Here is an 18199-nt window from a genome sequence, read left to right as displayed (position 1 = left end):
GAATTACGAAACGAGACTTATATGTAACGATTATCGTTGTAACGATATTTTAATGTATATATCATATTAAGAGGTATTCATACATCATAATATCATGATAATATAATAATTTAACATCTCATTTGATATAATAAACATTGGGTTAACAACATTAATTGAGATCGTTAACTTAAAGGTTTCAAAACAACACTTACATGTAACGACTAACGAAGACTTAACGACTCCATTAGAATGTATATACATGTTGTGTTTTGATATGTATTCTTACACTTTTGAAAGACTTCAAGACACATATCATGCTTACAATTACATCCTCATTCAGTTTCATCAACAATTCTACTCGTATGCACCCGTATTCGTACTCGTACAATACACAGCTTTTAGATGTATGTACTATTGGTATATACACTCCAATGATCAGCTCTTAGCAGCCCATGTGAGTCACCTAACACATGTGGGAACCATCATTTGACAACTAGCATGAAATATCTCATAAAATTACAAAAATATTAGTAATCATTCATGACTTATTTACATGAAAACAAAATTACATATCCTTTATATCTAATCCATATACCAATGACCAAAAACACCTACAAACACTTTCATTCTTCAATTTTCTTCATCTAATTGATCTCTCTCAAGTTCCATCTTCAAGTTCTAAGTGTTCTTCATAAATTTCATAAGTATAGTTTCATAAAAATCAAGAATACTTCCAAGTTTGCAAGTCTACTTCCAAGCTTTCTAATCCATTCCAAGTAATCATCTAAGATCAAGGAACCTTTGTTATTTACAGTAGGTTATCTTTCTAATTCAAGGTAATATTCATATTCAAACTTTGATTCAATTTCTACAACTATAACAATCTTATTTCGAGTGAAAATCTTACTTGAACTGTTTTCGTGTCATGATTCTGCTTCAAGAACTTTCAAACCATCGAAGGATCCTTTGAAGCTAGATCCATTTTTCTCATTTCCAGTAGTTTTATCCAGAAAACTTGAGGTAGTAATGATGTTCATAACATCATTCGATTCATACATATAAAGCTATCTTATTCGAAGGTTTAAACTTGTAATCACTAGAACATAGTTTAGTTAATTCTAAACTTGTTCGCAAACAAAAGTTAATCCTTCTAACTTGACTTTTAAAATCAACTAAAAACATGTTCTATATCTATATGATATGCTAACTTAATGATTTAAAACCTGAAAACACGATGAACACTATAAAATCGGATATACGCCGTTGTAGTGAAACCGGGGGCTGTTTTGGTTTGGATAATTAAAAACTATGATAAACTTTGATTTAAAAGTTGTTCTTCTGGGAAAATGATTTTTCATATGAACATGAAACTATATCCAAAAATCTTGGTTAAACTCAAAGTGAATGTATGTTTTTCAAAATGGTCATCAAGATGTCGTTTTTTCGACGGAAATGACTACCTCTTTAGTAATTGACATGTAAATTAAATTTTCGACTATAAACCTATACTTTTTCTGTTTGGATTCTTAAATTAGAGTTCAATATGAAACCATAGCAATTTGATTCACTCAAAACGGATTTAAAATGAAGAAGTTATGGGTAAAACGAGATTGGATATTTTTGATATTTTTAGCTACGGGAAATGTTTAACAAATCTATACAAATCATATCCTAGCTAACTTATATTGTATTATACATGTATTCTAATATATTATGTAATCTTGGGATACCATAGACACGTATGCAAATGTTTTGACATATCATATCGACCCATGTATATATATTATTTGGAACAACCAGAGACACTCTATATGCAGTAATGTTGGAGTTAGCTATACAGGGTTGAGGTTGATTCCAAAAATATATATACTTTGAGTTGTGATCTAGCCTGAGACGTGTATACACTGGATCGTGGATTGATTCAAGATAATATATATCGATTTATTTCTGTACATCTAACTGTGGACAACTAGTTGTAGGTTACTAACGAGGACATATGACTTAATACACTCAAATCTTCAAAACATAATAAAAATGGTTGTAATTATATTTTGATCATACTTTGATATATATGTACATATTTGTATAGGTTCGTGAATCGTTCCGTGGCCAAGTCTTATTTCCGAGGAAGGAAATATCTGTGAAAGTGAGTTATAGTCCTACTTTTAAAATCTAATATTTTTGGGATGAGAATACATGCAGGTTTTATAAATGATTTACAAAATAGACACAAGTACGTGAAACTACATTCTATGGTTGAATTATTGAAATCGAATATGCCCCTTTTTATTAAGTCTGGTAATCTAAGAATTAGGGAACAGACACCCTAATTGACGCGAATCCTAAAGATAGATCTATTGGGCCTAACAAACCCCATCCAAAGTACCGGATGCTTTAGTACTTCGAAATTTATATCATATCCGAAGGGTGTCCCGGAATGATGGAGATATTCTTATATATGCATATTGTTAATGTCGGTTACCAGGTGTTCACCATATGAATGATTTTTATCTCTATGTATGGGATGTGTATTGAAATATGAAATCTTGTGGTCTATTGTTACGATTTGATATATATAGGTTAAACCTATAACGCACCAACATTTTTGTTGACGTTTAAAGCATGTTTATTCTCAGGTGAATACTAAGAGCTTCCGCTGTTGCATACTAAAATAAGGACAAGATTTGGAGTCCATGTTTGTATGATATTGTATAAAAACTGCATTCAAGAAACATATGTCGATGTAATATATTTCTATTGTAAACCATTATGTAATGGTCATGTGTAAACAGTATATTTTAGATTATCATTATTTGATAATCTACGTAATGTTTTTAAAAGCTTTATTGATAAAATAAAGGTTATGGTTGTTTTAAAAATGAATGCAGTCTTTGAAAAACGTCTCATATAGAGGTCAAAACCTCGCAACGAAATCAATTAATATGGAACGTTTATAATCAATATGAACGGGACATTTCAATCGTATCCTTGAAGTTTGTCTTTTTCCCAATTCAATTGTGACAACAAATTTATCTTATGCAAAACAAAGAGATACTAAAACCATCTTTATAAACGCTTAAGATAAATTTTACAACAATCATGGGTACATCTTACATAAACATGTGTAAATCAAAGAACACTTCATGGGTACATCTTACAATAAACATGTGTAAATCAAAAGAATTTTCAAATTTTTTACAATTCGTATATCATTTAATGATCTACACTTTCGATCATTCACAACGAGGTGTAACTTTCACTTTGGTATCTAACATGACATTCGAACACGATGCATTTATCTCTCCTTCATCCCCTTTAACTCGATTAAGAACTACATTGTCCAACAATATTGATTGACATGGAAACGTCTTGCTACAATTGAAGTTTATGGCTACTTCCGAATTACTTGTTCCTCGTATGTTCTTATACACTACATCTTGCATTTGAACACCCGAGTACTGGCAACGAACGCGAACAGATTACTAATTTTACACAAGAACTTTATATAAATCAGGTGAAAAAATTCATACAAAAACAAATAGGTTACCTGTTCCGGGCATGGTAGTCTACTATCACAATAGTTTTGATTGATTATAATTGGATTAGAGACATTGTGCATTATAATGTTTTGAAATTTGATATTTCTTGCATATCCTGATCCTCCCTGCATAATCAATACGGATAGGTTAGTAAGCACGTATTTACTCAATGATAAATGTTTCCGTGTACAACTCTTAATTTAGTATTCAATATTGTATTTGATTAATAGTTAATAATTAAGTTGATAAAACTAAAAAGTAGAAAGTGTAAAAATTACCTGCCAACTTTTAATTCTGACTCCATTTTCGGTATTTGATATTATTGCTTTATCCACTAATATATTCGAAACTGTGTCATCTGAATTGTTCTTTCCCAAACTTCCAATACTGAAGGCATAATAACATAAACGGAGTACTTACTATGTATATATTTATTAAATGTATTTAATATTAATATTAATATTAAATTAAATATTAATACTAATATTAATATTTAATATTAATATTAATAATATTGATTATATATTAATTAACCTTTAGCCTTCTATATACTAAATGCCGTGGCATTTAATGTCGTTTCACCCCAACCAAGTTCAAAAAAGGGTCTAAACTTGCCCTCAAAAACTGCAAAACCCACCCCCCCCCCCCCCTCTCTCTCTCTCTCTCTCTCTCTCTCTCTCTCTCTCTCTCTCTATATATATCTAAACACCTTACAAAGACTCCCCTAACCTTCAGGAGATAAACGGTCAATTTTTTCAACTAAAATAAAAACTCCACCCAACAACTTCGACAACCCTTATCTTCCTCCCCGCTCCGAGTTAAATTTCACCGACCACACCGTTAAACTCGAAATATTTTTATGAACAAAACGAAACTAACTACATTTGAAACGGACACTTTTTAAAAAATGCTAAACACAACGACAACCCGTATCTTCCCGCTCGCCGCGAGTTAAATTTTTCCGACAGCAGGGTCAGACTCGAAATAATTTTATGAACAAAACGATAAAAAGCACGTTCGAAACGGAAACTCTTTAAAAAACCCTAAACACAACGACATCCCGTATCTTCCTCCTCGCCACGAGTTAAATTTTTTCGCAAGCACCGTTAAACTCGAAACAATTTTATGAACAAAACGAAACTAACTACGCTCGAACCGAACAGTTTTTAGAAACCATCAAAGACGACGACACCTACAACGACGCTTAACACATGAGTCGTTTTACTTTTTGTAAATACAAAAAACTACGTTAAATATGAATATGCATGCCGAAATCCCCCGCCGCATCGCGCGGACCTGATCCGGACTAGTCTATAGTTAATATTAAATCTCTATCCTTGTGATGTCATAAATAAGCAATTATCCTTTATAAAAATAAATCAAAAGAAAAAAGAAAAAATTAGAAGACATGTAGATGATGTCATAAACACTAATTAAAATAAATTAATTAAAAAGGAGTAATTATTTATCTTCTACTTTATTAATAAATTAGTTTTTCCTTTTCATAATAACAACTAAATAATTATTCCGTATTATTTTTAACGAACGTTATTATCTTCTGCATCATATCTTATTCTTTTCTTTTCTTCAATCATAACAACTAAATAATTTATGTGGCTAAAATGCAAATAAGATTGTAACTGATATTGTGTGATATATTTGTGGGGGAATATTAAATCTCTTATAACATACTTAAAATAAAATTTCTTAAACACAACAAAATATGATTCATTAGTCAACTTTTTGAACACAAAATATCGGATCACTTTTTAAAATTATGATAAAACATCCACGTGACAATATGTACAAACTTTAAAAAATTATACAATCTTTTACAAAAGATCTCATTAACACATGTACAAACTTTGAAACATATTATACCACCTTCATATAATAATTGTAATTTTAATTTTTTTTAATAAAAATACGGAGCCATTTGTTATTACTAATTATTATTATTAAAAATATAAATACTCAATTTTAGAGCAAAATTTATTATTATTATTATATTATTATTATTTAACTATGAGTTTTTTTTACCGGATTAATTACGTTACACATGTATACAAAATACACCTTTCAATAATATGTTGTAATGTAGACTTTTATGACAAGGAAAATAGCAATTGTGATGAAAATTGGAAGAATGTCGTGGAGAATAAATGTAGTTCATTTATTCTGACCAAGTTAAGTATATCAATATGTTTGTAAAAACAATGACAAGTTTCTTAGTCGGAATCTGTAGTTCCACGGGTCATTAAACTAAATGACTTTAACATTTACGTTCACTTAATACCTAAAATATATCATTAAACTATTTTATTAAAACAAACCCTGTGGTTTCACGGGTCATTTCACTAGTTAATAGTATATATCAGAGTATTTACTTAAAATATATAAATAAAGCTGTACCTGATTCCATGACCCGGACCACATTTTACATTTTTAATTACGACATTTGTTGATCCGTTTACGATTGAAACACAATCATCACCTGCAAATTGGTTTATTAATTATTAATTACAACAATAATAATTTTTTATAATTTAATTTGAGATTACAAAATGAAAAGAAGGTACATATAATACACTTTGCACTCGTTCATTATATGAGATGGTTATTCACTAGAAATAATTAAGTTAGATCGCATATATTTGAATACAAATATAAGTTATTCGCGAGTAGATGAAAAAGTAAAACTCATTCCGTTTACGTATTTTCTTTCGGTAATATTTCGAATAAAAGTGACAACCACAACAACAATAACAAAAAGAATATACTACGAGTAATATTGTATTATTAACCTTCACAAAGATAAATGTATCCGAAAACATAAAATAAAAGACAGAAATTAATTGCGAACATCAGAAAACATTAATAAATAAACCTTCACAGTAAGGTTTTTGCAATTTACCTGTTCTAAAAACAGATTTGACGACGCGAACATTCTGAGAGCCGGTTATATGAACTCCATCAGTGTTAGGGCTTGTAGCAGGTGCAATCATCCTCAAATGTGAAGCTCTCACATTTAAAGAATTTTGAAAAGTTAAATGTACCTGTTGTGGGTTTTTAAACCTTATACGTTTTACTATCAGATTTGTGCAATTTCTGAAAGTTAGTGCCTGCACATAGTTAGATATTTCAGTAATTTTCTTTCTAAATTTATATGTTTCTTCAAGGGACAAGTTTTATCAAAGTCTAAAAAACTTTTACTACTCACAATTTGTTACTATTTTAATTTTTAATGAAGTTATTCTTTTTTAACTTGACTTTAATTTCTTTCATTTGTGTTATATGCAAATAAAAACATATTTAAAATTCAATTCATTCATACAATTTTTATCAAATATCATATAACATAAATAATAAATAAAAATATTTAAAGCAAAATAGAAAATAGAAGGAGGTATTATGAACTCGAGGTGATATGTACAACAACTAACACCTTTTGCAATACACCATCAAATCAATAATCTTTTGGCTCAAATTACCCGCTCCAAAACACACTTAAAACATGACAGTTTATAAATAGCAGGTAGTAGTCTCAATTTATAAGTTCGAATTTAAATAATATTAAGAAATTGTATGTGTGTTGGCTACAACATAAGGTGTTTAGAACATACCGTTGGCGCGCCTAAGCAAGGCTGCAAAAGAGGTACAATAATAAAAATGTAAGTGCAAGGTTCAAAATGACACTGTGTCAATAAAGCTGAAAGTTGCTATTTGATTATACTTGAAAAATATAATCAAAACTTTAAAAATATTTTATCAATTAGACTTTTGACTCAAAATTTGACTTTTGAGTCACTATTAAAATATTTGACTTAAAAGCCATAAGGATTAAATCCCGTTAGTTACTTGAACAAATATTTATAGATTTTATGTACAACCAAATTAGGAAAGTAAAAAAAAAAAAAAAACACATAAAAAATAGACAACTCAAAGGAAAGTAAAAAAAAAAACAAAACGTACTTGAGTTTCATCAACTTTACACGATTTAACCCACCATATTTTTCCATTTCCATTGATAGTTCCTCCCCCATCAACACGTAGGTTTTCAAGATTCTCAAATATAATCCAATGTCTTCGATCTTCAACGTAGACCGATGGACGTGTAGAAGCTTTTATTGTCCCGCGAATCTTGTTAATTTATCGAATTAGATCCCCATTAGATTAAACAAACAAACGCATGTTTATATCATCATAATGGCATGAACCCAATTGCAAAACTTAGGTTACTATACTAATTTAATAAATCTTGTTTATATATGAAATTAGGATTTGATAAGGATTTGTTACATCACGATTTTGCCGGTTGTATGATTCATAGTATATTGCATGATCACAATAGTGTGTTAACTTTTGTAATCAGTTGTCATAAGTGCTCATAGAATGCATGTGTATGCTTTTTAAATGCGTAAAAATATTTACTTTTGAAATTATATTCTTGTCATGCATAGTTGGTTTGAGGTGTTGTCGATGAATTTTTATACAAACGGATTCTTCAGGTTTATAACATGAGAGGATGGATATTTTTGCTTACAAGTACGAGTCCTAATTGAGTTATTTCATGGTCGTTTCCGACCCTTTTTACTATGTTATTAGTGAAATTTAAATACTAGACTTGTAGTGAAAATAAAAGGACGTCCACAACTAGACCATCATATCACGTGTGATGGTTAATGCCGAAAGTTTATGCAATTACCTTGTTTTTTGAAAAAATTTCATAACTATGGACTTTCATCAACGGATGAAATAACTAGTCAAACAATAAACAACAGACTTGACTCGCCATGACGACTCGCCACACGCTAGAAAGCATACCTAACTTTTATTACTACTTACTAATGATGATATACAATTATTGGTTTATATGAATCTTACCTTGACTTTGAAAACAGATTTACAAGGACCAGAAAATGTAATGGGCTTAAGATGATAAACTTTGTGTTTAGGAACCACAAACTCCGTTGTAGCTGAAGAATTACAAGCATGCATCCATGCTTCCATAAATGCCTTCAAAGTTAAAAATAACAAACCATTTTAAGATAGTTTTGAAAACATGTCATACACATGTAAACACTGTTTCCATAGTTTTTGGTAACCGAATTAATACCTTTGAATCGTCAGTACCATTAGCCATGGCTCCATAGTGGTCTACATTGACATGATGTGGTTCGGACCGGTGTTTTGCTAGTAGGATCCTTGTTGGTTGAAGATGTTGGTTATGGTTTTTATAAGAAGAACAAGAGAGGGTTGAGACCAAGATTGTTAGTATTATGAGCAAGTGCTTTTGTAAATGCATTTTTGGATCAAGTAACTAATTATAGTAAGGAAGAAGGAGAACAAGAGAGATGTGTAGGACTAGAGAGAAAGCTATGAAAAATGGATGTTTGGATCTATGTTTTCATGGACATATATATAGATTTCTTAGATAGAGAGGATATATCTATATATGTATCTATAAACTAACCTTAACTAAAACAAATAAAGCATTCTATGTAAATCGACAAATGTCAATTTGTGAATTACTATTAATTAAAAAAACACTACTCCGTATTAAACAAGTAGGTGCCGCTTTCATATTATATCATATATGTTTCTAAAAGTTAACGTTTGTTTTACTATATAAAATATTATATTATATAGGCTCAAACACAACTACAAAAAGATAGAATTACGAGAACTTAAAAGTTATAAATATTTTTATATATGAGTAGATTCAAATAGTTTTAAGTAGATTATGGTGAAAAGTAAGTTTCGGAAAACATTAGAATTACCTACTCGTATGTGCAGATTTGATTTTATAAACTTGTGAATATATTATTTTTTTAAAACGACAAAAATTTTATGAAAAAAAAAAGAGACCTTCTACAAGGCGATAGAAAGCTCAAACCAAACAAATACAACGGCTGAAAGGTTAGAATTAGAACGTCTTAACAAGCCACGCGTTCCAATTTTGACCGATTTTCCTTTACTAGAAATCCAATTAAATGACCGGGGAATTGGCTCAAATACAGTTTTTTTAAAAAATTTCGTTCAAAATACATTTTTTTAAAAAAAATTGTCTTTTTACACCATTAGGTCGACCAACAATATGGTCGACCACCTCATTTTCCAAGGTGGTCGACCAAACTTGAATCAGAGCATGGTCGACTACCATGTAAACATGGTCGACTACCACCTCAATTGGCTATGGTCGACCACAAAGTAAAAAAACAACGCGGGCGACCAATGAGTTGGTCGACTTCCCTGGATTCAGGTTTCACGCATCGCGAAATCTGCAAAATCCGTGCAAGTCTATTAACAGTTTTCAGTGACACTTTTTCAAAATTTTTTAAAAAAATGTATTTTGAAAAAGTGTGACACTTTTTAAATTTTTTAAAAAAGTGTATTTTGAAAAAGTGTGACTTTATAAATTTTTGAAAAAGTGTCACTAAAAACTGTAACAGTTTTTAGTGACACTTTTTCAATTTTTTTTAAAAAAGTGTATTTTGAAAAAGTGTGACACTTTTTTAATTTTTTTAAAAAGTGTATTTTGAAAAAGTGTTACACTTTTTAAATTTTTTAAAAAGTGTATTTTAAAAAAGTGTCACTAAAAACTGTTGATTGAGGGTCCGCGTTGTTTTTTGCTTTGTGGTCGACCATGTGTAATTGAGGTGGTAGTCGACCATGTTTACATGGTAGTCGACCATGCTCAGAATGAAGTTTGGTCGACCACCTTGAAAAATGAGGTGGTTGACCAAGTTAAAGGGGTGGTCGACCATATTGTTGGTCGACCTAACGGTGTATTTTGAACGAATTTTTTTTTTAAAAAGTGTATTTTGGCGAATATCCCTTAAATGAATACAAACAAACGGAATCGAAAATAAAATCATTTTTTTATTTTTCTCGAGTTGAACATCACGCCGTTGCGCCACTTCCAAACGTGCCAAAGAAGACAAGCGACTACAGATATTTAAGTCTTTTGACGTGGATGAAGCTTTCTAGTTGTCAATCCAAGTTGCGCATTCTGACCAAGATTCGATAGACGACATTGAAGCATCTAGCCACACCTGAACCTTACGCCACAACTCCAAAGTGATAGAACACCCAAATATGATATGATCAAGTAACAACACTCGATAATCACATGACACACATCCTATCGACTCAATTTTCAAATATCTAGCCGAAAGATTGAGCCTTGTTGGTAGCCTATTAAAAGCTACTCTTCACATAAAAATGTTGACCTTTCTCGATAAAACACGACACCAACGAGTTGCCACTGTCGAAATCGTAAACAAGCAAGAATCAATGAACTTACGTGTGTCACTGACAATGTAACCATCATCCTTTGATAGAAGCCATTCAAAAGAATCGTTGTTATCCGATAGGCGAACATCACCAAGGTCCAATAACAATTGTTACAGCTTTTCTTCATTCATCACACCAAGACAAGCTCTATTCCATCGCTAACACCATTCGCCATCTACAAAACGTTCGGCTAGCGTGCAATTTTGATCACAATCTAAGTGGTATAAACGATTGAATCTACTACGAAGGTTCCTATTACCAATCCAGTTGTCACTCTAAAATCGAATCAAGGAACCATTTCCAACTTCATATCGCAGCGTGTTTGCATGAATAACATTACAATGAATATCTTTTTCGTATAAGGCGATAATAGCCGACCAAGCACTAGCTCATTTTGCAACAAAATTATCAATACCTGCTTCTGAATCATGAACTGCAGCAATGATCTTGGACCATAACGCATTTGGGCTTGTTTTATAATGCCAAATCCACTTTAACATTAGAGCATGGTTAAAAGTCCGTAGATTACCAATACCTATACCTCCGTTTTCAAGTGAGGCTAGAGTTTGGTTCCAACTCACCCAATGAATTTTCCTTTCCGCTTCTTTACTATCCAAAAACATTTTAGCACAAATGTGTTCTAATTCATTTAACACGATTTCAGCGCATTTATAAAAAGAAAAATAATAACAACTAAGCATGCCTAAGACCGATTTAATTAGAGTTAAGCGACCTCCATAAAATAGAAGATTAGCTTTTCATCCCGTCAAACGTTTTTTAAACCGATCAATAGCCAACCAAGCACTAGCTCCTTGTGAATATATTATATATAGTAGATACTTTAACATGTATGTGTGTCTTTTAAGTTTTGTTTGTCAATCAATCTTATGAACATCAAATAACAAATTATATGTAATTTGTTACGTTTACATATATAGTTATTATATCAAGCGTTAAGCACTTTTTTGAAGACAATGAGATAAATAAATTTGTTTTTTTATAACCTTAAAATTAGAGTTTAAAATTTAGAATTTTTAATTTTCGATGTTAATATTTACTATTTAGAATATTAAAAAAAAAAAAAAAATTCACATCAGGTTATCATACATATGATGTGTGATAACCAAAACTAATCAAAAATGACTAATGACTTATGAAATACACTATTTATGGTTTAGAAATTAGGTTATGGTTTAAATTTAGTTTTCAACAAGAACGGGAGTTTAAGGTTTAAAGTTTTGAGTTTAGGGTTTAAGGACTAAACCTAAAAAAATAAACCCTGAATCCTAAATCTTAAACTCTAAATCAGGGTAAATAAAAAACAAACATCTTATTTGTTTAACATATATTAAATGTATTTTAACCTGCCGTTATAAAAGTATTTTTTTATTTTTTTCCTGAATGTACACAATGAATACTAACTTCACAATTTTTTTTTAATTCTAACTTTTAATTTTAATGTTATCTCCAAAAAGATATATATATATATATATATATATATATATATATATATATATATATATATATATATATATATATATATATATATATATTAGAGGGATCAGATGAGAACTTTTTTAGTGTGAGAACCCTGAGAACTCAAAAAGACACTGAAAGGGAAATTCGAGCAAAAAAAGTGGTGGGCGAGCAAAAAAAAAAGGGAATTCGAGCAAAAAAGGGGAAGGACGAACAACAAAAAAGGCGGCACAACAAAAATTGTGATACTCGAACAAAAATTGTGACAGTCGAACAAAATGTGTTCTACATTTTTGATAGTCGAACAAAAAAATGTAGAACACATTGATAGTCGAACAAAAAAGCTGGTAGTCAAACAAAAATGTGTTCTACATTTTGGTAATTTGAACAAAAAAAAAATCGTTTGGCCGTGTTTTTTTTTTCGTTCGACTATCCTGATTTTTGTTCGTCCGTGTCCCTTTTTGTTCGAATTTCAGTGTATTTTTGAGTTCCTAGAGTTCTCACACTAAAAAAGTTCACACTCGATCCTCTCCCTATATATATATATATATATATATATATATATATATATATATATATATATATATATATATATATATATATATATATATATATATATATATATATATATATATATATATATATATATAGTAGAGGGATCAAATGAGAACCATTTTTAGAATGAGAACTCTGAGAACTAGGTATTCGAGCAAAAAAAGTAACGCGACCGAACAAAAAATAGGCATAGTCGAACAATTTTTATTTTTGGTCTTTAGATGCATTGTTTGCTTGTTCTACATTTTATGTAGATGTAACGACCCAACCCGTCTCATTTCCGGCCCATAAAATTTTTTCCTTTTTAACATAATAATATATGCAACATTAGTCCATTTATGTTTCCGAAAACATCATCATTACAATATTAAGTTTAGACATCTTTAAAACATACAATACATGAATTAAGTTTACAAAACGGGAATACAACCCGTAACCCATTTGACGTATCCAAAATATAGTTCATGACCCGACTAGTTCACTTTACAACCAAAACCGAGCATGGTGATCGGGAACGCTGTCCAATCCTAATTAAAAGTGTAAAGCAATCCATAAAGCACTAGTCCCCAAGCAAACCCAAGCCGCCACTTGCAACCTATAAAAATATAAACAACGAGAGGGTAAGCTAATTGCTTAGTGAATGCAATACTTATACATATACATATACATATATAGTTTACCTACACGCATCCACTTACAAAATACCATGCAAACAATGCATAAACGAGCTAACATCACTAAACATACAACTAGCAACAACATTAGTATATAGATCACCACAATAATATACTTAAACATAACAATGCATAAACATATCAAACCATTCCCCGCTATGGCACTACGGACTTGTAGACGACCAATAACGTCGAGTCTCATTCGTATGATGTCACCGACTTGTGAATCATCATAAGATGTCACCGACTTGTGAATCACCCAAGGGTGTCACCAACTTGTGAATCACCCACCAATACATATGGGTCACCGACTTATGAACGCCATGCGGCGTCACCGATTTGTGAAGCGCCATTAAGTGTCACCAACTTGTGAAGCACTATAGGGTGTCACCGACTAGTGAATCACCCGCCACTACAAAAGGGGTCACCGACTTGTGAACCACCATGAGGTATCACTAACTTATGAATTACCTATCAAGACACTACCGACCCGTAGTTCTCATCACCCATATCATCAACAAGTCACCGTCTTGTGACATAACACCAATACTCACGATGTGGCACCTAAGGTGTAACGACCCTGGATTTTCTGACTTATATTATTAATATTTATTATTAATACTTGCGTTGTACTAAATGTATTCTTATACATTTTACTTGTTACCGTATTTGACTTTCCATGTCCCGACTCGTCTTTTCAACACGTGCTTTTCACGAATAATATTTTGAATATTATTTACATCCATAATTAATTATTATTAATTATTCCTAATTAACTAATGTAAGTAGTTAATTACTTGGGCTTTTACTAATTTGTTGCATACTTACATGGGCTTTTATTATGGACTTGGACTATCAAAGCCCACCCTACATTTTTTAATGGACTAGTTAGTGAGCCCATCATATTACTAGTGATTTATTAACGTTAAACATAGATTAATTAAGTGTTGGAGACAAGAATGTCTCAAGCATGCATGCACCTCTTTCTCATGTAATTAACCTTATACTCTTCCTAGCATACAACACTCTCCCACACTTGAAGGATCAAACTTGACTTCCCCTTTTGGACCCTAAAAACCGTCGGTCATTGGGAGCATTGGGAGCATGGGTTGGATAAAAACCAAAATGCAAGAGTTGCAGAGTCAACTATAAGAACTGCTAGACCGTGGATTTATCCAACCAAGTTCTTTGCCTTGGGGCGCACCTGTTTTGTTTGTGAAGAAGAAGGACAGTTCTTTTCGCATGTGTATCGACTACCGCGAACTCAACAAATTGACGATCAAGAATCGGTATCCCCATCCCAGAATTGACGATCTTTTCGATCAGCTGCAAGGATCAAGCGTTTACTCTAAGATCGATTTGCGATCAAGTTATCACCAGCTGAGGGTGAAGGAGAGTGATGTGATGAAAACTGCGTTCAGGACCCGTTATGGTCATTATGAGTTTCTCGTGATGCCATTCAGTTTAACCAATGCACCTGCCGTGTTTATGGATATCATGAATCGTGTATGCAAGCCATACATGGATAAATTCGTTATCGTCTTCATAGATGATATACTCATCTACTCCAAAAGCGAAGAAGAACAAGAGCAACATCTTCAACTAGTGCTTGTGTAGTGACCCGAACTTTTCCATGTTTATATATATTAAATGAAATTGATATTTACATGATTAAGTGTTTTCAACATGTTAAGCAATCAAACTTGTTAAGACTTGATTAATTGAAATAGGTTTCATATAGACAATTGACCACCCAAGTTGACCGGTGATTCACGAACGTTAAAACTTGTAAAAACTATATGATGACATATATATGGATATATATATATATATATATATATATATATATATATATATATATATATATATATATATATATATATATATATATATATATATATATATATATATATAGTTAACATGATATATATATATAGTTAACATGATATTATGATAAGTAAGTATCTCATTAGGTATTTTAACAATGAGTTATATACATAAAAAATGAGACTATTGAATTAAGAAACTTGAAAACGATATATATAACGATTATCGTTATAACAACGTTTTACTAATTACATATGAATCATTTTAAGATATTGTTACACTATATATAAACATGATAAATTATAAGTAAACATATCATTAAGTATATTAACAATGAACTACATATGTAAAAACAAGACTACTAACTTAAGGATTTCGAAACGAGACATACATGTAACGATTATCGTTGTAACGACATTTAAATGTATATATATCATATTAAGATATATTAATATATCATGATATTATGATAATATAATAATTTAACATCTCATTAGATATAATAAACATTGGGTTAACAACATTTAACAAGAGTGTTAACTTAAAGGTTTCAAATCAACATTTACATGTAACGACTAACGATGACTTAACAACTCGGTTAAAATGCATATATATGTAGTGTTTTAATATGTATTCATACACTTTTGAAAGACTTCAAGACACTTATCAAAGTACTTCTACTTAACAAAAATGTTTACAATTACATCCTCATTCATTTTCATCAACAATTCTACTCGTATGCACTCGTATTTGTACTCGTACAATACACAGCTTCTAAATGTATTTACTATTGGTATATACACTTCAATAATCAGCTCTTAGAAGCCCTTGTGAGTTACCTAACACATGTGGGAACCATCATTTAACATCTAGCATGAAATATCTAACAAAACAACAAACTAATGGAGCCTATATTGACTCCAACATTCACGTGAATGAGGAACCACCAACACACTTTCATTTTCAATTTTCATGCATCAAACTACTATTTCTCAAGTGTTCTTCCATGGTTCTAAGTATTCTTCATCATCTTCATAAAAATATAACTTAATCTAGTTCATAAATCCATACATAAACCAAGTTATAAAACAACTACTCAAGAACACACCAACAACACTTCAAAGTTTGCTAGCTTACTTCCAATCTTGCAAATCCACTTTGAGTGATCATCAAACCTTAAGAAATCTTTCTTATTTATAGTACGATATCTTTTTAATACAAGGTAATACTCATATTAAAACTTTGATTCAATTTCTATAACTTTAACAATCTTATTTAGAGTGGAAATCTTACTTGAACTTGTTTTCGTGTCATGATTCTACTTCAAGAAATTTCAAGCCATCCAAGGATCCTTTGAAGCTAGATCTATTTTTCTCATTTCCAGTAGGTTTATTCACAAAACCTGAGGTAGTAATGATGTTCTTAATATCATTTGATTCATATATATAAAACTACCTTATTCGAAGGTTTAAACTTGTAATCACTAGAACATAGTTTAGTTAATTCTAAACTTGTTCGCAAACAAAAGTTAATCCTTCTAACTTGACTTTTAAAATCAACTAAACACATGTTCTATATCTATATGATGTGCTAACTTAATGATTTAAAACCTGAAAACACAAAAAACACCGTAAAACCGGATATACGCTGTCGTAGTAACACCGCGGGCTGTTTTGGGTTAGTTAATTAAAAACTATGATAAACTTTGATTTAAAAGTTGTTCTTCTGGGAAAATGATTTTTCTTATGAACATGAAACTATATCCAAAAATCATGGTTAAACTCAAAGTGGAAGTATGTTTTCCAAAATGGTCATCTAGACGTCGTTCTTTCGACCGAAATGACTACCTTTAAAAAAATGACTTGTAATCTGTATTTCTGACTATAAACTTATACTTTTTCTGTTTATATTCATAAAATTAAGTTCAATATGAAACCATAGCAACTTGAATCACTCAAAACGGATTTAAAACGAAGAAGTTATGGGTAAAACAAGATTGGATAATTTTTCTTATTGTAGCTACGTGAAAATTGGTAATAAATCTATATTAATCATATCCTAGCTAACTGTGACAACTCGGAAATTTCTGACCAAATTTAAACTTTATCTTTATATTATTCCGACACGACAATCAAAGTTTGTTAAGTTGAATCTCAAGAAGTGTAAACTATATTCATACATTCATTTAACCTTGACCAAACCCTGACTATTCACGAATCATTATAATTGGATTGGAAAATATACGTATATATATATATATATATATATATATATATATATACAAAAATATAATATTAACGTAGTCAAAAACGTCATGATTTAAAATAATATATTTTGATAAACAACGAGTCACTGATTTATAGAATCAAATGACCATAACGCTCAATTTTATAAGTTACATTTTTTATAAGGTAATTTATTGATGAGTAAGTCAAATTATTAATAAGGGTACACGTCGCGTAACGTAAAAGGCTAGTTTTCTAAACGTACGAAAGTGCGTTCGAAAAACCGAAAGTGGTACACGAGTCGAGTGACAACGTAAGAGACATTTGAACAAAAATTACATTTTTACTACGCACGTAAATATAATATAATATTTAATTAATTCTAAAGATTAAATATATTATAAATTAAATAATATATAAATATATGTATCATATGTTAAGAGAGCGTCGGCAAAGTAAAACAAGAAGGTGAGCTGTGCTACTACATCATGCGATCACATGATTTTATCAAGTGGACTCCATGTGATCGCATGGAGTCGAGGTACTGAAATCCTTTATAAATCAAACTCGTTTCGTTCATAATTACACACACATATCAAATCTATATCTCTCTGTACTTATATTT

General features: G+C 30.7%; 1 protein-coding gene across 1 annotated transcript; it reads right to left on the bottom strand.

The window, feature by feature from the left end:
• Nucleotides 1-3215: 3215 nt before the first annotated feature.
• LOC139844853 (polygalacturonase QRT2-like) lies at nt 3216-8826 on the bottom strand. Its single transcript, XM_071835076.1, has 9 exons — nt 8638-8826; nt 8406-8537; nt 7494-7661; nt 7145-7165; nt 6436-6643; nt 5934-6015; nt 3800-3908; nt 3530-3646; nt 3216-3440 (listed from the first exon to the last, which is right to left on the bottom strand). Exons 1-9 carry the CDS (start codon nt 8824-8826, stop codon nt 3216-3218), a joined length of 1251 nt encoding a protein of 416 aa, XP_071691177.1.
• Nucleotides 8827-18199: the final 9373 nt, after the last annotated feature.

The sequence above is a fragment of the Rutidosis leptorrhynchoides genome, chromosome 4, assembly GCF_046630445.1.
Source record: "Rutidosis leptorrhynchoides isolate AG116_Rl617_1_P2 chromosome 4, CSIRO_AGI_Rlap_v1, whole genome shotgun sequence".
Lineage (NCBI taxonomy): Eukaryota > Viridiplantae > Streptophyta > Magnoliopsida > Asterales > Asteraceae > Rutidosis > Rutidosis leptorrhynchoides.
The sequence above is the reverse complement of the archived record's forward strand: the minus strand, read 5'-3'. Positions and strand labels throughout refer to the sequence as shown.